General features: G+C 42.0%; 1 protein-coding gene across 1 annotated transcript in view; it reads left to right on the top strand.

The window, feature by feature from the left end:
• The window catches only part of LOC124805408 (ras-specific guanine nucleotide-releasing factor 1-like), an 871,442-nt gene that overhangs the window by 344,870 nt on the left and 507,258 nt on the right, over window positions 1-19,314 (top strand). Inside the window, 2 exon segments of the mRNA XM_047265969.1 lie at window positions 15,580-15,692; window positions 17,146-17,244. Of these exon segments, the coding sequence (XP_047121925.1) occupies window positions 15,580-15,692; window positions 17,146-17,244 (212 nt within the window).

Here is a 19,314-nt window from a genome sequence, read left to right as displayed (position 1 = left end):
CCAGTGGTCGGCGGAAGGTGCACGTGCCCGTCGACCTGGGACCGGACCGCAGCGACGCATGGATGCACGCCAAGACCGTAGGATCCTACGCAGTGCCATAGGGGACCGCACCGCCACTTCCCAGCAAATTAGGGACACTGTTGCTCCTGGGGTATCGGCGAGGACCATTCGCAACCGTCTCCATGAAACTGGGCTACGGTCCTGCACACCGTTAGGCCGTCTTCCGCTCATGCCCCAACATCGTGCAGCCCGCCTCCAGTGGTGTCGCGACAGGCGTGAATGGAGGGACGAATGGAGATGTGTCGTCTTCAGCGATGAGAGTCGCTTCTGCCTTGGTGCCAATGATGGTCGTATGCGTGTTTGGCGCCGTGCAGGTGAGCGCCACAATCAGGACTGCATACGACCGAGGCACACAGGGCCAACACCCGGCATCATGGTGTGGGGAGCGATCTCCTACACTGGCCGTACACCACTGGTGATCGTCGAGGGGTCACTGAATAGTGCACGGTACATCCAAACCGTCATCGAACCCATCGTTCTACCATTCCTAGACCGGCAAGGGAACTTGCTGTTCCAACAGGACAATGCACGTCCGCGTGTATCCCGTGCCACCCAACGTGCTCTAGAAGGTGTAAGTCAACTACCCTGGCCAGCAAGATCTCCGGATCTGTCCCCCATTGAGCATGTTTGGGACTGGATGAAGCGTCGTCTCACGCGGTCTGCACGTCCAGCACGAACGCTGGTCCAACTGAGGCGCCAGGTGGAAATGGCATGGCAAGCCGTTCCACAGGACTACATCCAGCATCTCTACGATCGTCTCCATGGGAGAATAGCAGCCTGCATTGCTGCGAAAGGTGGATATACACTGTACTAGTGCCGACATTGTGCATGCTCTGTTGCCTGTGTCTATGTGCCTGTGGTTCTGTCAGTGTGATCATGTGATGTATCTGACCCCAGGAATGTGTCAATAAAGTTTCCCCTTCCTGGGACAATGAATTCACGGTGTTCTTATTTCAATTTCCAGGAGTGTATATGCAAATGAAAAATATTATGATAATGAAAAGAGAGAGGTAATGTAAAGAGAGAGGACAGGAGGATATGTTGAAGGACATGTCCCTTTTGCTAGTCTTCGTGGAAACTAGTATTGGCGGCAGGAACCCATACGTGTTGTTTATCAACTAACATATGTCCACTGCACCACTAAACTATCTCAGCACATGAATAAATGTAAAAGAAAAGTGTGCCTTGGAGACACATATTACCTAGTTGCTAAGCATGCTCTTTAGCATGGCTAAATGACCATCAGTAACTGCTACACCACACAGACAATTTGGATCCTCCCATATGGGCGATTTGGATACTCTCATCTGATAATAGTTTCCCTGAACTCTGCTGATGGGAGGTTGGCTTCCAGCACATCACTGCATTTCTAGGCATAACCCCAATTAACATATACATTGCCCCTCTTTTTTTCTCATTTTTTAAAATTTCTTTTATTTTACATGCACGAGCTCACACGCACATGCAGACGCGCAATTACACACACATTCCTTCCTTTATTTTTATTGCTATTAATTTTTCATTCTTGTTTTATTCCTTCCCTTCTTTCTATTTTTCCCCTACTTCTTAATTGCACTACTCATTTGCCTTACTCAAATCTCTCTACTTTTCATTCTGACCGCACCACTTCCGGGCTGCTGTTAGCACAGTGCTTACCCATGTGCTATCTTTGACTTTTTACTCTCTTTCTCTCTCTCTCTCTGATACCTCCTCCTTCATCTTTATTTCCCCTCATCCTCATAGCAGGTAGTTACCCCATATCATGAGGGCTGAGTGACCTGTCCTTCATTTTTGTAACCTTCCCCAAATTATCACTCTCTCCCCTCCAAGTAAGGAATTAATAGTTCCAAAAGTTGGATAATGTGAAGGATGCAGTCAGGATGTTAGACAGAGAAGGTTGGGGGTAGGTGTGAGGGGAGGGGTCAGCAGAAAAGGAAACAGTGGTGTGTTGGTGGTATACAGCGCTGTGTAGTGCTGGAATAGGTACAGGGAAGGGGCTAGATGGGTAAAGACAATGACTAACGGAGTCTGAGGGAACTTAGGATATATTACAGGGAGAGTGCTCGCCTGTGTAATTCAGAAAAGGTGGTGTTAGTTGGAAGAATCCAGATGGTACAGACTGTGAATCAGTCATTGAAATGACGTACATCGTATTGGGTGGTGTGCTGAGGAATGGAGTGGTCCAGCTCTTTCTTGGCCATAGTTTGTTGGTGGCCATTCATGCAGACAGACAGTTGTTAGCTGTCATACCCATGTAGAATGCAACACAGTGGTTGCAGCTTAGCTTGTAGATCACATGATTGCTTTCACAGGTAGCCCTGCCTTTGATGGGATAGGTGATGCTTGTGACCAGACTGTAGTAGATGCTGGTGGGAGGCGACACAGGACAGATATCACATCTAGATCTGTTACAGTGATGTGAGCCACGAGGCAAGCAGTTGGAAATAGGGCTGGAGTAGGGACAGATGAGGATATTATGTAGGTTCTGTGTGCGGTGGAATACCACTGTGAGATGGGTAGGAAGGATAGTGGGTAGGAAATTCCTCATTTCAGGGCATGTCAAGAGGTAGCGAAAACCCTGGTGGAGAAAGTGATTCAGTTCTTCCAGTCCTGGGTGATACTAAGTAACAAGGGGAATGCTCCTCTCTGGCCAGACAGTGGGACTTTGGGAGGAGGCATGGGAGATGTGTTGTTGTTCAAGGTTGGGAAGGTCATTACAATCTGTGAAGGCTCCATTGAGGTCCTTGATATATTTCGAGACTGACCACTCATTGCTACAGATGCGATGGCCATGGGTCGCTAGGTTGTATGGAAAGGACTTACGGAATGGGTGCCAATGGTTGAAGTGGAAGTATTTCTGGTTGTTGGTAGGTTCAATGTGGATGGAGGTACTGATGAAGCCATCTTTGAAATGGAGGTCAACACTGGATTGAGGAGGACCAGGTAAAGCGAATGGGAGAGAAAGTGTTGAAGTTCTGGAGGAATGTGGATAGGGTGACCTCACCCTTGATCAGAATCATTAATATGTCACCAGTGAATCTGTACCAGGTGAGAGGTTCATGATTGTGGGTGTTTAGGAAGGATACCTCTATGTGGTCCATAATAGGTTGGTATAGAATGGTGCCATGTGAGTGCCCACACTTGTACCCTGAATTTTTCTGTAAGTAATGCCTTCAAAGGAGAAGTAATTGTGGATGAGGGTATAGTTAGTCATGGTGATTAGGAAAGAGGTTGTAGGTTTGTAATACATTGGGCATTGGGAAAGGTACTGTTCAATAATAGTAAGGTCATGGGCGTTAGGGGTGTTAGTATAAAGGAAGTTGGCATCAGTAGTGATGAGCAGGGCACCATGTGGTAAAGGAACACAAATAGTGGAGAGTCGATGGAGAAAATGGTTGATATCCTATATATAGGAAATAGTTTGTGGGTGATAAGCTGAAGGTATGGGTCTACAAGAGCAGAAATTCTCTCTGTGTGGGCACAGTAACTGGCCACAGTGGGGGATCATGGGTGGATGGATAGGAGTGTGGGGAGTGGTAGGGGTGAGCAGAGACGTGGGTTGCAGGGAGAGGTTCTGGGATGGACCTAGGGATTTGAGGAGAGACTGGAGATCCCGATGGATTTCTGGAGCAGGGTCACTGTGGCAGAGTTTGTAGGTGGATGAATCTGACAGCTGGTGGAGCCTTCTGCCAGGTAATCCTTGCGGTTCAAAACAACAGTAGTGGAGCATTTGTCAGTAGGTAGGATTATAAGGTCAGGATCTACATCTACATCTACATCTACATACATTCTCCGCAATCCACCATACGGTGTGTGGCGGAGGGTACCCGTACCACAACTAGCATCTTCTCTTCCTGTTCCACTCCCAAACAGAACGAGGGAAAAATGACTGTGTATATGCCTCTGTATGAGCCCTTATCTCTCTTATCTTATCTTTGTGGTCTTTCCACGAAATATAAGTTGACGGCAGTAAAATTGTACTGCAGTCAACCTCAAATGCTGGTTCTCTAAATTTCCTCAGTAGTGATTCACAAAAAGAACACCTCCTTTCCTCTAGAGACTCCCACCCGAGTTCCTGAAGCATTTCCGTAACACTCGCATGATGATCAAACCTACCAGTAACAAATCTAGCAGCCCGCCTCTGAATTGCTTCTATGTGCTCCCTCAATCCGAACTGATAGGGATCCCAAACGCTCCAGCAGTACTCAAGAATAGGTCGTATTAGCATTTTATAAGCGGTCTCCTTTACAGATGAACCACATCTTCCCAAAATTCTACCAATGAACCGAAGATGACTATCCGTCTTCCCCACAACTGCCATTACATGTTTGTCCCACTTCATATCGCTCTGCAATGTTACGCCCAAATATTTAATCGACGTGACTGTGTCAAGCGCTACACTACTAATGGAGTATTCAAACATTACGGGATTCTTTTTCCTATTCATCTGCATTAATTTACATTTATCTATATTTAGAGTTAGCTGCCATTCATTACACCAATCAGTTTTCACGTGGTGGATTGCGGTTCCTTCCATGGATATAAGGTTAGTTTGCATGTTGAGGGATTTGGGGAATGATGAGGAGGCAAGGTTTGAAATTAAGAATTTCTGCAAAGTTAACCGAATGTGATTAGGGGAGTGTGGAGTGGATCACAGTTGGATGGAGCAGTGAACTGAGTCTGGCAGGGTTCAGCATTGCTATTTGGTTGAGTCTGATTGGTAAGGTTGGTGGTGACAGTGTTTTTCCACTGTAGGGACCAGGAGAAAGAGAGGAGGTCTTTAGCAGGACCTGCTTGATTGAATTTGAGGGTGGGGCATAGGTTGAGGCCTTTGGAAAGGACTGATACTTCTGCAGTGCTAAGGCTTGTGGGGCAAAGTTTCATGACTGTGTTTTAGATCTGTTTAGGTTCTGGATTCAGTATGGTGGTTGGAGGGAGTTTCTGAGGATGGAGTAAATGTAGTAGGCCTGTGAGACAGGGTTTGTCAGCTATGAGGGGACATGGAGGAGGTTTGGAGGTTGTAGAGGTGGTGGACAGTGGTAGTCTAAGGCTGGAGTAGGAAGTGAACAGACTGGAGAGTTTTTTGAGGTGACATAATGCATGCTGCTCTAGTTCAAGGAGGGCAAGGGTTTTAGTGTGTGATATGAGGTCCAGGAATTTGGGACTAAATAGCAGGAGAATTTTACAGATGGAGAGGAGGTAAGGAGGTTTGGTTGTGATTGATGTGGTTTTGCAGGCTTGTGTTGGTGAGTGTCAAGGATTGATGGAATTTGAACAGATGGAGGTCATTGTTGAAGGAAAGGTGGCAGCCGGAGATGGGTTATTTGATGGGGGAAGGGGGGGGGATGTAATTTGGGGGTATAACATGAGCCTAGCAACAATATAGGAACAGTATGTGGGACTCGGTTCTGACTAGGGGTAAGGAAACTTTTCTGTATTGATGCAGATGGAAGGAGCAAGGATCTATGGTGGAGGATAAAAATGCATAAAAATACATAAATAATGTAAAAATACAACCGAAAAATTTGCAAAAATACACCCAAAACATAGGAAAAGATGAAAGGTGTGAAGTAGGGGCAAACAAGATGAAATCTGAGGAAGTGACCGATATTAAAAAGAGAAAACCAACTGAAATTGTCGTGAAGACTGAGTGAACTCAAAGAAGAAATAAATTAATTATTGTAGCGAGTTTGTGGGTGGATATATGTGAAGAAGGGGGATAGCAGATGTGAGTAGATTCGGTGAAGGTGGTATGTGCGAACATCGAACTGGAATAAGAGTAGAAGGAATTGGGGGGGAGGGGGTAGATAGGATGAGATACAAGTCTGTGTGGAACAGGATGGTATGGGAAATGGCACATGAAAATATACAAGAGTGATGCAGGAAGAGTAATCACTTTGAAAGTATTGAATTAATGATATCATTTGGGCAATGGGGGACATGTGATGCTGCACCAACAATCGGCATGATCTTGTAGCCATGTGTTGTGCTTGGCCAAGACATTTGATAGAGTGTGGCTTGTAAATAGAACATGCAGTGCGGTTTGTAAGGTGACAAGAGAAACATAGGAAAGAAGAGGAGAAAGGATGGTCACTGAGTATAGTAATGTATTAGAAAATAGTAACAAAGGAAAACAGCACTGGGTTACCACATTCTCTGGATGCTGAGGGGCCACACTACAAGCAGCAGCACTTTATGAGAGAAGCAACCAGACGGGCAGGGAGCTGCAGGGCGGGGGGGGGGGGGGGGGGGGGTAAGGAGGAGGCTGGGGTGGGGAGGGGAAGGATAGCAAGATAGGAGTGGGGGACAGTCAAGTGCTGCTTGTGGGGCATACAGGGACGAGGTGGAGAGGGCTGGACAGTTAGGTGCAGTCGGGAGGTTAAATAGGTAATGAGGATTAGTGAAAAAGGAGACAGCAGGTGCATTGGTGGAGAAGAGGGCTGTGAAGTACTGGACTTGGAACAGGGAAGGGGCTAGATGGGTAAGGACAATGACTAACGCAGGTTGAGGCCAGGAGGGTCACGGGAACGTAGGATATATTCATCAGGTTACCTTCCAGTCAGAAGGCTGTTGCACTCAGTGCCTGTTATATTGACTTGTAAATAATAGATTTCAACTATCAGTTGTCATTTTTAAATTTTATTGGCAGATCTAGATTTCAGCTAGAGACTAGCCATTCTTAATGCACTATCATTTTTGATCAATGCATGTAATGCCTGTTGGTCGGGCTTCATCCACAGTTCACAGTTGGATATATTGCAAGGAGGGCTCCCATTGCGCAATTCAGGAAAGCTGGTGTTGGTGGTGAGGATCTAGATAGTACAGGCTGTGAATCAGTCAATGAAATGAAGAACATAGTTTTGTGATTTATTGTGCCTGTGTGACTCAGCATCTCCGCTATGTGGTATGTAACAACTATCCTTTTGATAATACTGTTGTGTTCCACCCTGGATTTTCCATTGTTGAAAGATGAGTTTTTAGACCATTATATGAAATTTGCGAAATGAGAAGGTATTTCTACAAGTGCTATGCATAACAGCATATGACTTGTAAGTCACAAAATCTGTACAGATGCTTTTCGTTGGATACAGCTTATTATACCATTATTGTAGCCATAAGTCAAGGAGATGGAAGTAGCTATGTACACAAAAAGTGGAATGAAGTTCCATGCTAGAAACCTAAACAAGTTCTGCATTGAAGAGCTGTCTGCTACATTTACATAATAGATTTGTAAGAATATAATTTAGCATTTTTGACAGTGTATGGTCTTCCCACAGTCATTCTTTCATTCATTTCCATATCCGGTCAGCATTTCCAGGAGGTAGCAACTCTGATGGCCTTGTTGTTTCCTTCAATCAGGTCATGTTTTGTGCAGGGTTGTTCAAGTTGAGGACAAATTAGCAGGTGGGCCGGATGTTGCATTGTTCTGCACTTGCAGGATGTATCTCCATCAGCTGGAAGAATGCCCCATTTTCACATGTTGCAAAGAGGAACGCCCACCCTAAGATGATAGAGCAATCTCCAGTTAGTGTAGGACAAGTCATTTCCTGGAGATAGCTCTTCCTTTACAGGGATATCAGGTGGTAGCTTGATCTTCCACCTGGTGATGCGGTTAGACTCTGGTGTTCACTCTAGGGGTTGAGTCCTGGCGATTAAGCTATTTTTCAACTTCAGTCAATGGACTGCAGCCTGATGATCATGCAGTGAATGTCAGGGATCATAAGTGTGCTTAGGCCTCTCTACATCAGCAGCAACAGCCCTTCTAATAGTGGGGGGAACTATTCCAACAATCAGGTAGATTTTATCGACTGGAGTTGGCTTCATACATTCTGATAAGACTCGGACGGTCTCATTGATTGCAATATCAACCTGTTTGGTGTGAGTTGATTCACTCCACACAGGTGAAGCATATTTTGCAGTGGACACACACTGCCATAATTCTCAGGACGGGAAAACTTGCTCCCTGGGCGATGGATGTGAGCTTCCTCAAGATGTTATTCCGTGAACTAACTTTCAGCTTGGTGTTATGGCAATGTTTCTTGAAGGACAGTGTTCATTCAAGGGTAACACCCAGATATACTGGTGTTGAACAGTGCTCCAGTCGTTTGCCTTGCCATGTAACGTCCAGTTCCCACCGGGCTTCTCTATTCTTCAAGTCAAATGAGCACACCTGAGTCTTGAGATTTGGCTTTAGATGATTGGCTTTGTAGTAGGAGCCAAGCGTATCTAACACAGAAGTCTTCTTTCCCTCTACTTCTTCGGACGTCTTTCCTTGAGCAGCCACTGCAGTATCGTCAGCATAGATGAAAATCCTGGGGAGGGGGAGTAATAGTATGGTGGGGCTAGTGGTCTGTGAAGTGCTGCAGGTTAGATGGTGGGCAGGGCAGAGGTGGGGAGGGGGGTGGGAGTAGCGGAAAAGGAGAGAAGTAAAAAGACTGAATGTGATGGTGGAATGACAGCTTTGTAATGATGGAATGGGGACAGAGAAGGGGCTAAATGGGTGAGGACAGTGACTAATGAAGGTTGAGGCCAGGAGGGTTACGGGAAAATGGGATATTTCATGTAATGGTCTAAGGAGACTGGAAAGACAAGGCACATTCCTTATCTTTCCAGTCTCCCACCACCTCCCAAAGTCCCACTGTCTGGCCGCAGAGAAGCATTCCCCTCGTAACTCAGTGTGACCCAGGACTGGAACAACTCAATTACATTCTTCTCCAGGGTATTGACTACCTTTCCTTGTGCCCTGAAATGAGAAATGTCCTGCCCCTTCCACAGTGGTATTCCACTGGCCACCAAATCTCCACAATATGCTTGTCCATCCTTATGCAACCCCTGCTCTGAAACCATGAGCTCGTGGCCCATACCCCTGTAATCAACCTAGATGCAAGACTTGTCCCATACATCCTCCCACCACCACCTACTCCAATCCAGCCATGAATGTCACCTATCCCATCAAAGGCAGGGCTACCTGTGAAACCTGTCACGTGATCTACAAGCTAAGCTGCAGCCACTGTGCTGCATTTTGTGTGGGAATGACAACAAACAAGCTGTCTGTCCGCCTGAATGGCCACTGACAAACTGTGGCCAAGAAACAAGTGGATCACCCTGTTGTTGAACACACTGCCAAACATGTGATCCTTCATTTCAATGATTGCTTCACAGCCTGTGCCATATGGATCCTTCTCACCTAGACCAGCTTTTCTGCACTGTGCAGGTAAGAACTCTCCCTGCAATACATCCTACATTTCTGTAATCCTCGTGGACTCAAACTTCATTAGTCACTGTCCTCAACTGTCTAGCCCCTTCTCTGTTCCCATTCCAGCACTACACAGCCATCATTCCACCATCATAATCAGTCTTTCCACTTCTCGTCTTTTCTGCTACCCCTCCCCCCCCCCCCCCCCCCCTCACATCTCCCCTGGTTGCCATCTAACGTAGAGCGCTTCACAGTCATCCAGCTCCACCATACTATCCCTACCCCGCACTGCCCCTGCCTCCTCATTACCACCATCCAGTCTCCACTCCCATCATGCACTGATGCTGTGCTTGCAGTGTGCTTTCAGTTGCCTGAGACTGCAGTTTTGTGTGTGTGTGTGTGTCTACATCTATTGTTGATGAAGGCCTTAAAGGCCGAAAGCTTTATTTATTTGTGACAGACTTTTTGTTGTGCCTATCTGTGACTCAGCATCTCCGCTATATGGTGAGTAGCAACTTTCCTTTTCATAAGATTGTTACATTCCATCCTGGATTTTCCAGTTGTGGTTTGTTCCACAAATAACATTCCCAACAAGAATAGAAGAGCTTAGCACATCAGTTCATAATTTATTTCAGATGATGTTAAACTCATATAATTGACCAGTGAATTCAATGAATTCTTCCTAACAGTCACTGAAATCACAGGAAGCAAAATCATCAGTCAGTGGCAAAGCCATTAGGAGTATTTAGAAAGGCATTGCATACTACACCAGGAGACATGACTTTTTCTAAGCAAATTGTCAAAGAGATTACAATAATTATTCTATCTCTGAAAATCTGTAACTTGTATGAGTATGATGCTATTTCAATGAAAGTAACGAAGTCTAGTCATAGGTGTATTAACTGGGTTGCCATTGTGAGTAGGTGATGAGTTAAAGGGTACTTCCTGAAAGACCGATATATGCACTAGTAATTCCTATTTATAAAAGTTGAGATTAGCAAATGATCTCTAACTATAAACCCATATCCTTTCTCCTCATATTTCAAAAATTAGAGAGAATGTGCCTGATAACACAATACTTTTGTGTCATTAACTTTTTAACAGCAACAATAACAACAACGACCTCTAAGAGTTCTCTGCAGAGAAAGTAATACAAATGTAAAAAAAATTAAGTTATAATAGAACAAAACAAGACATTTAGCACAAGGGTGTTTTCTGCGATCTTGCCTAGCTCTTAGATTGTGCAGACCATGAAATTATACTAGGGAACTAAAATTTTATGATATTAAAAGCATCCCTGATGGACTCATATCTTAACAATAGAAGACAGAGAGTGACATTAACAAATAATATCACAGGAATGAAACTAAATTCAGATTGGGGAAATATTAAATATGATTTCATCTAAAGTTTGGTCGTAGGTCCTCACCTGCTCTTAGCCTAAATATATGATTCACAAGGTACATAGGAGGGCTCATCAAAAATCTGTGATATTTGCTGATAACACTGGTATACTGATAAAGGCTTAAAACTGTGTCACAGCGAACAGCTTAACTCATAGTTGTACCCATATTAGGCAAAGCCAGATGATTGTAAAAGACATGCATGTTGAAAATATCAGCTGGCACATGTTGATTGAGGCACTATGTGTGATATTTTCAGCTTTCTGGATGGATACTAAAATGGGGTGGCACTAACATGTGTCAATCAAAAGCTCAATTCTTTCTGCTTTCTACCTAAAAATCTTTCCTAATGCATTGATTTTCTGATGGGAGTCTGGGATACGTACAGTCTATACTGCCTTATGGCATAATCTTCTAGAGCACTGCATTAAGGTCAGAAAGATATTTATACTGTAGACACCTGCAGCAAGATTTTTTTGTAAAGTTGATAATTGAATCTCTTGCAAAAACTCTCTTCAGGGACAATGAGATTCTTACACTGACATGCCAGTACATATTGTTCTCGTAGTATTTGTGGTTGGTAATAAGTATTCATCCAGGATGAACTGAAATCCATAACTACAATTTATTTATTTACATATTTCTTTTTAAAATCTACAAAGGTTGTTGCAGGAGGCTTGTTTTGTTTGCAGTAATGTGCCACAACTAATTTTAAACTGATTATTTGTTCTGCACAGCTGCTCCATTGGCTGAGGCCTTCCCAGAATTCACCTTCTTCTTCTAGTTGTTGTCTAATCCTACCATATTAAATCCTGGAGGAAATCTTACATGTACAGTTTTAAGAGAGATATACCTCTCCAGTTATCTGGGTGGCTATCTCCTTTTGAGTGTGGAGTGGGTGGATTATAACTGTAGTCAATGTTCATGGACCTTTTCATTTGCCCAAAATTTTTTTATGCAGCCTTGTGCAGAGGTCACAAAACTGTGTGTCTGGCACATTTCTAATTTTCTGTGAAAACCTGTACTTCTCTGAATACCTTGTAGTCTTTCAACTCCTTGAGTGCTGCATCCATCTTTTGCATTGTAGGGAGTTTATGAGTTTCAGGGTTAATCTTTACTGGGATGTTTGGGTTAATTTTTAAAAGTATCCTATGTTCTTCAGAGTTTTAATATTTATTGAATGATTCTGGCATTTTCCATGTTTTTAATGTTCCATTTTTCTGTCCCCCATTTTCAGATTTAATATGGTGCTACATTTTCACAGTTATCTTCCAAAGATTTTGTAATAATCTTGGGAATTGGTATTATTGTAATTTTGTTCTATTGAGTTGATTACATATTTCTGATATTGTCTCTTGATTTGCCTGATATTTTAGTGGATCTTTTTCTAACGTTTTCTGGTTGATGTCATCTTCGTTTCTTATGGGCTTCAGATTTTATGCATTTCTTTATGAATTTTGTTACATTATGACGTCAGCCAAGCTTGCCTTTGATATGGGTTCAAGGAGATACATTTTAACTTGTTGTTTGACAATTGATATCACTGCTTCAAGATTGTTCATTTGTTTTTCACTCCACTATCCTTTGCTTCATGAATTTTTTAATCTTCATCATTAATGTGTTTACCACCTTGTGCAGAACCATATATGATAAAATAACTGACAGCATTCCTTCTGTGACCAAATGTACTTTTAGACTGCGGAATTGCAAAATACCAATTTGCCAGTCCAAAACAGCATTCAACTCCATGGAGTTGCCGTGTTATTGTTGTCGCTGTCTTCCATTTGAACATTGGTTCTATGTAGCTCTCCATGCTACTCTATCTTGTGCAAGCATATTCATCTCTGAATAACTATTGCAAGCTACATCCTTCTGAACCTGCTTACTGTAATCATCTCTTGATCTCCCTCTTCCTTCCATTTTTTTTTTTTTTTTTTTTTTTTGTTTTGTTTTTTTGGAAGGTTCTTTGTAGTTGAAAGACTCTAGCAAGGAGACATAAGCCATGGTGTAATTTTATGAACTGTGTCTCATAAAAGGAATGAATTTGAACTTTTTGCAGTCATAACTCTGTATGTATATCATCAGAGTTCCTCCATATTGATTCATGCACTGATCCAGACCAGTTTATGCTATCACTAATGAACCATTTTAGTGCAGTGCACAGCTTGAACAGGCTGTCAAGTCCTTTTCTATTCATGTATTTGTCACTATGTGGATCATCATCATCACCTGGGATTCCTTCCAGGACATTGTGTGGTACTTTTCTGAACAATTTGCCTAAATCTGTTTCTGTTGTGGTAGGTTTTCTTTTGTTGGACAGACAAAAGGAATTCCAATTCAGAAGCTTTGAACTTGCATGTCTTTTGCTCATGACACAGCTCTCTGTACTGTAGCACATGATGAAGAAAGGAAAGTTTGAATGTGGTCAGTTTAGTTCTTAAAAGAACATTCTTACCCCACACAAGTCTTCGTTCTAGACTGAAGATTTTCTATCCTTTGGTTACAGTGTTGAGAACCTTAAGGTTGACACTTCCTTCACTTGTCAGAATGCAAGTAAGACATATGAAATTATGTCCATGGTTGATCTTCTTACCCTCCAATAACAGAGCTGTTGTTTGCTCAGTTGCATTGCCATGGTCTTTGTTTCACTCACAGTTAACCCAAACTCTTTTAACTTGATGTTCCACAGATCCAGTTTTCTGTGTACCCCCCCCCCCCCCCCCCCCTTTTCCCTTTTGATTTCACTCCAAATGCTAATGTGATGGATAGATACAAAGGCATAAAGACCCTTTTTTTCCATTTGCTTGATGTCCTTTGATGTGATACCCCTGAGTATGATGAAGAGTAGTGGGAAAGGGAACTGTCCTGTTGCACACCTCTTGTTGTTCAGAAGCACTTCTGTTTTTTATCAGTTATTTGTATGCTGGACTCATAATGTCCAGCAGAATCTGAATTTTTGTATTTAGAGAACTGGGGTCATTACATTTTCCCAAGCAGGTCCAAATTTTATACTTTGGCACACCCACATACACTTTCTCCAAATTGAAGAACACTGTTATCAGGTCTTATCCTTTCTACAATATTTTTCCATTATTTGCCTCCCTGCAAAGTAAATCCATGCTGTTCTTCTTCAAATCATGTTATAGGACCATTCTGAACATCTTTTCCAAAATCATTTCCAAGATCTGTAGGCAATGTTGTAATAAGGTGACCCTTCGGCGTACAGTTTTTTAATGAATACGTGTGTGGTCTTGAATGCCTTGATAATATTGGGGAATTATAGCATTCTTCCCATACTTGGTTCAGAGGGCGGTCTTAGCTGTAGGAAATTTGATCCAGCTCAATGCCTTGTGTGTGTTGTGATTGCTACGATCCTAATCTTCTGTGCCACATTTAAGGCTCCCCCACTTGTTACTGTTGTAGGAATTTCTCACATTGCAAAAGCATCATAAACCCATTATTGTTACTCCTTCAGTCAATTTACATGTAAAAATTTTAGAAAATGAATTGGCCATAACTAGGTAATTCTATCACAGTCCAGAGACTTGTTTGATGCAGCTCTCCATGCTACTCTATCCTGTGCAACGTTCTTCATCTCCCAGTACCTACTGCAACCTACATCCTTCTGAATCTGTTTAGTGTATTCATCTCTTGGTCTCCTTCTATGATTTTTATCCTCCACGCTGCCCTCCAATACTAAATTGGTGATCCCTTGATGCCTCAGAATATGCCCTACCAACCGATCCCTTCTTCTAGTCAAGTTGTGCCACAAATTTCTCTTCTCTCCAATTCTATTCAATACCTCCTCATTAGTTATGTGATCTATCCATCTAATCTTCAGCATTCTTCTGCAGCACTACATTTTGAAAGCTTCTATTCTCTTCTTGTCTAAACCATTTATCATCCACATTTCATTTCCATATATGGGTACACTCCATACAAATACTTTCAGAAACGACTTCCTGACACTTAAAGCTATACTCGATGTTAACAAATTTCTCTTCTTCAGAAATTCTTTCCTTGCCATTGCCAGTCTACAATTTATATCCTCTCTACTTTGATCATCATCAGTTATTTTACTCCCCAAATAGCAAAACTTATTTACTACTTTAAGTGTCTCATTTCCTAATATAATTCCCTCATCATCATCTGATTTAATTTGACTACATTCCATTATCGTCAATTGGCTTTTGTTGATTTTCATCTTATATTGTCCTTTCAAGATACTGTCTGTTCCTTTCAGTTGCTCTTTCAGGTCCTTCCCTGTCTCTGACAGAATTACAGTGTCATGGGCAAACCTAAAGTTTTTATTTCTTCTCCATGGATTTTAAATCCTACTCCAAATTTTTCTTTTGTTTCTTTTATTGCTTGCACAATATACAGATCGGAGATAGGCTACAACCCTGCCTCACTTCCTTCCCAACCACTGCTTACCTTTAGTACCCTGCGACTACCATCTGGTTTCTGTACACATTGTAAATAGCCTTTCACTCCCTGTATTTGACCCATGCCACCTTCAGATTTTGAAAGAGAGTATTCCAGTCAGCATTGTCAAAAGCTTTCTCCAAGTCTACAAATGCTAGAAATGTAGGTGTGCCTTTCCTTAACCTATCTTCTAAGGTAAGTCGTAGGGTCAGTATTGCCTTGCATGTTCCAATGTTTGTGCAGAATCCTAGCTGATCTTCCCTGAGGTCAGCTTCTACCAGTTTTTCCATTCATCTGTAAAGAATTCGCATTCAGTATCACTGAAGGATGGTATGCACAACCTCTTCTTTAAATTACACAGAAAAGCGTAAGTATTTGGCTAGTATATCACAAATTGCTTCTTATTAAAAATGAACATGAACTACCAACAATTATCTCATTGATCTCATCTGTTATCGCATCTTTGATTAAGGAAAGTTCCTGACTGTGTTGTAGGTCACTGGATGTTCTGAGTGGCAGGGATGATCACACCACACTTCATCATTATGATGACCGCAGGAGAAGTAGCTTCTCACCACGAAGGACCAGTGGGGCAAGTTCAGTCTCCGGTAAGAATATTTATTGTAGTACACAAAAAATATTAATTGTAACTATTAATATTGCACCTGACTACTTTCTCTTAGTCTTGTGGGACCGATGACCATAGCAGTCTGGTCCCTTTACTTCCACAAACAAACCAAATCTTAGTCTTGTGCGTAGCATATACCCTAATTTTATGTTTTAATTGTGCACCCTGACATACTTCTATTCTTGTTTATACATTTGCGTGGATATGAAATTTTTCTGGGTTTCCTTAAACAACAATTTTAAAATACCAATCTCAGTGCATTTTGGTGAAAGCTGCAATAAAGTAATTTGGTAACCAAAAATAGCATGGAAGCCTGTAATATACAGGGTGAATCTCAGATCCACAGGCAAAATGTTGAATATTTTTCAAGGATATTTTGTGAATAATTTAGGATCATTAGTTTCTAGTGGCTTATTACAAAGTTATTGCATTTCATTTAATTTCTTACCGCCACTTATTTTTATCTGTATTGCACTGAAAATATTTGCACAACAGTGAAGTGCAGATTTCAATGGGGAGTGCTGTGGGCCTTGTTTGGAAACAAACTTGTTCCAGCCATTCACGTATTTGCTGGTGACAACACACATGCCCATTTCACTGTTTGGCCTCAAGCTTGCATTCAGTACTGCTTGGTTCTGTAATGGGTTAGTTTTTCTGCCATTGTTGTATGTTAACAGTGATACACAACAGTATGGACAGGTTTGCTGATGAAGCCTTGGCAGCTAAGCATTATGCAGTATGGGTTCACTGAAGGCAGTGGAAGAACAACACAACAACACTGTGCTCAACTGCTCCCACATTGGTTGGTTGGTTGGTTTGGGGGAAGAGACCAAACAGCAAGGTCATCGGTCTCATCGGGTTAGGGAAGGACGGAGAAGGAAGTCGGCCGTGCCTTTTCAAAGGAAGCATCCCGGCATTTGCCTGGAGTGATTTAGGGAAATCACGGAAAACCTAAATCAGGATGGCCGGACGCAGGATTGAACCGTCGTCCTCCTGAATGCGAGTCCCGTGTGGCTCCCACATTGATAGCAACAACATCACAATACTTCTGCATTACACTGCATTTTCTGTTGTACCTGTTGGTGATTTTGTTCACTACTGTGAAGGTATTTTCACCAGAAGCAAATGTAGTTGGGGTATCAAATCGAGTAAACCATAATTACATTGTTACTCCATAACAAGCCACTGGAAATCACAGGCTTCTTATACCAAAATGTGCAGAAAATGTCTTTGAATAACCTCTGAAATTTTGTTGGTGTATTTCAGGCTCACCCTGTAGAGAATGTAAATTTTTACTGTTGATTTATCTAATCAGTTTTGTAGTCCTAGATGTCTTTCTAACTACCACCTAACACAGTTAAAAATAATAATTAAATACCAAAATTATTCATGGGAGAAATATTTATGTAACTACAAGGTTGATAATTTTCCAGGTTATGGTTCTGAAATGAGTGATCGTGACCGTGATCGTAGCCACAGTTATGATTCACAAGGTTTTCCTAGGGGTCACTGGAGATGCAGTCACCGCAAATGTGAGTCTCCCTGTTAGAATTTCACTACAGGGTGGAATATGTTAACAACTTTGCAATGTATAGAGTTTTCTGAATATCGGTTATTTATAGGCAAGTAATTTGGGGCTAATGCCTTCTTTGCCTTATGTGTAGAACCAAAATTCAATTTGTTTGAACCTCAAATGAAAACAGTAAGTTGATGGATGAAAGAAATGTATGAACAAAGAGCCATAAGTAGTAAATAGAGTTCTGTGCAGCAAAGTTTTTTGTATGTGGTATGGATTTTGATAAACCATGTCTTTAAGATACAATATTGATGAGGACCATGTAAGAAAATGCTAAGGTAATATGTAGAGCATGAAGACGAAGCAGACCAGTCTGCGACGGCTCACCTGAAGATGACTGGCAGGTGCCCAGTTGAAATATCATGCAATGTATTGAACAACGACCAGCTGCAAGCCCGAAATTTGTTTGAACAGTCAATTCACCGGGAAAATTTTAAAATTCAAATAATGTTTATATGGTTCACAAACAGGTGGCATACTTTAACATTTCCATGTTCGGATAATAAGTTGCCGTCTCTTCAATCTCAGAATAAATGATCAATACAGCAAGCCGCTTTTTTTTTTTTTTTTTCCATCAGTCTACTGACTGGTTTGATGCGGCCCACCACGAATTCCTTTCCTGTGCTAACCTCTTCATCTCAGAGTAGCACTTGCAACCTACGTCCTCAATTATTTGCTTGACATATTCCAATCTCTGTCTTCCTCTACAGTTTTTGCCCTCTACAGCTCCCTCTAGTACCATGGAAGTCATTCCCTCATGTCTTAGCAGATGTCCTATCATCCTGTCCCTTCTCCTTATCAGTGTTTTCCACATATTCCTTTCCTCTCCGATTCTGCGTACAACCTCCTCATTCCTTACCTTATTAGTCCACCTATTTTTCAACATTTGTCTATAGCACCACATCTCAAATGCTTCGATTCTCTTCTGTTCCGGTTTTCCCACAGTCCATGATTCACTGCCATACAATGCTGTACTCCAGACGTACATCCTCAGAAATTCCTTCCTCAAATTAAGGCCGGTATTTGATATTAGTAGACTTCTCTTGGCCAGAAATGCCTTTTTTGCCATAGCAAGTCTGCTTTTGATGTCCTCCTTGCTCCGTCCGTCATTGGTTATTTTACTGCCTAGGTAGCAGAATTCTTTAACTTCATTTACTTCATGACCATCAATCCTGATGTTAAGTTTCTCGCTGTTCTCATTTCTACTACTTCTCATTACCTTCGTTTTTCTCCGATTTACTCTCAAACCATACTGTGTACTCATTAGACTGTTCATTCCGTTCAGCAGATCTTTTAATCCTTCTTCACTTTCACTCAGGATAGCAATGTCATCAGCGAATCGTATCACTGATATCCTTTCACCTTGTATTTTAATTCCACTCCTGAACCTTTTTTTTATTTCCATCATTGCTTCCTCGATGTACAGATTGAAGAGTAGGGGCGAAAGGCTACAGCCTTGTCTTACACCCTTCTTAATATGAGCACTTCGTTCTTGATCGTCCACTCTTGTTATTCCCTCTTGGTTGTTGTACATATTGTATATGACCAGTCTCTCCCTATAGCTTACCCCTACTTTTTTCAGAATCTCGAACAGCTTGCACCATTTTATATTGTCGAACGCTTTTTCCAGGTTGACAAATCCTATGAAAGTGTCTTGATTTTTCTTTACCCTTGCTTCCATTATTAGCCATAATGTCAGAATTGCCTCTCTCGTCCCTTTACTTTTCCTAAAGCCAAACTGATCGTCACCTAGCGCATTCTCAATTTTCTTTTCCATTCTTCTGTATATTATTCTTGTAAGCAGCTTTGATGCATGAGATGTTAAGCTGATTGTGCGATAATTCTCGCACTTGTCAGCTCTTGCCATCTTTTCTGAAATTCAGATGGTATCTCGCCACACTCATATATTCTACACACCAACATGAATAGTCGTTTTGTTGCCACTTCCCCCAATGATTTTAGAAATTCTGATGGAATGTTATCTATCCCTTCTGCCTTATTTGACCGTAAGTCCTCCAAAGCTCTT

This window comes from Schistocerca piceifrons, chromosome 7, assembly GCF_021461385.2.
Source record: "Schistocerca piceifrons isolate TAMUIC-IGC-003096 chromosome 7, iqSchPice1.1, whole genome shotgun sequence".
Taxonomy (NCBI): Eukaryota; Metazoa; Arthropoda; class Insecta; order Orthoptera; family Acrididae; genus Schistocerca; species Schistocerca piceifrons.
This window is presented reverse-complemented; position numbering and strand designations above follow the sequence as displayed.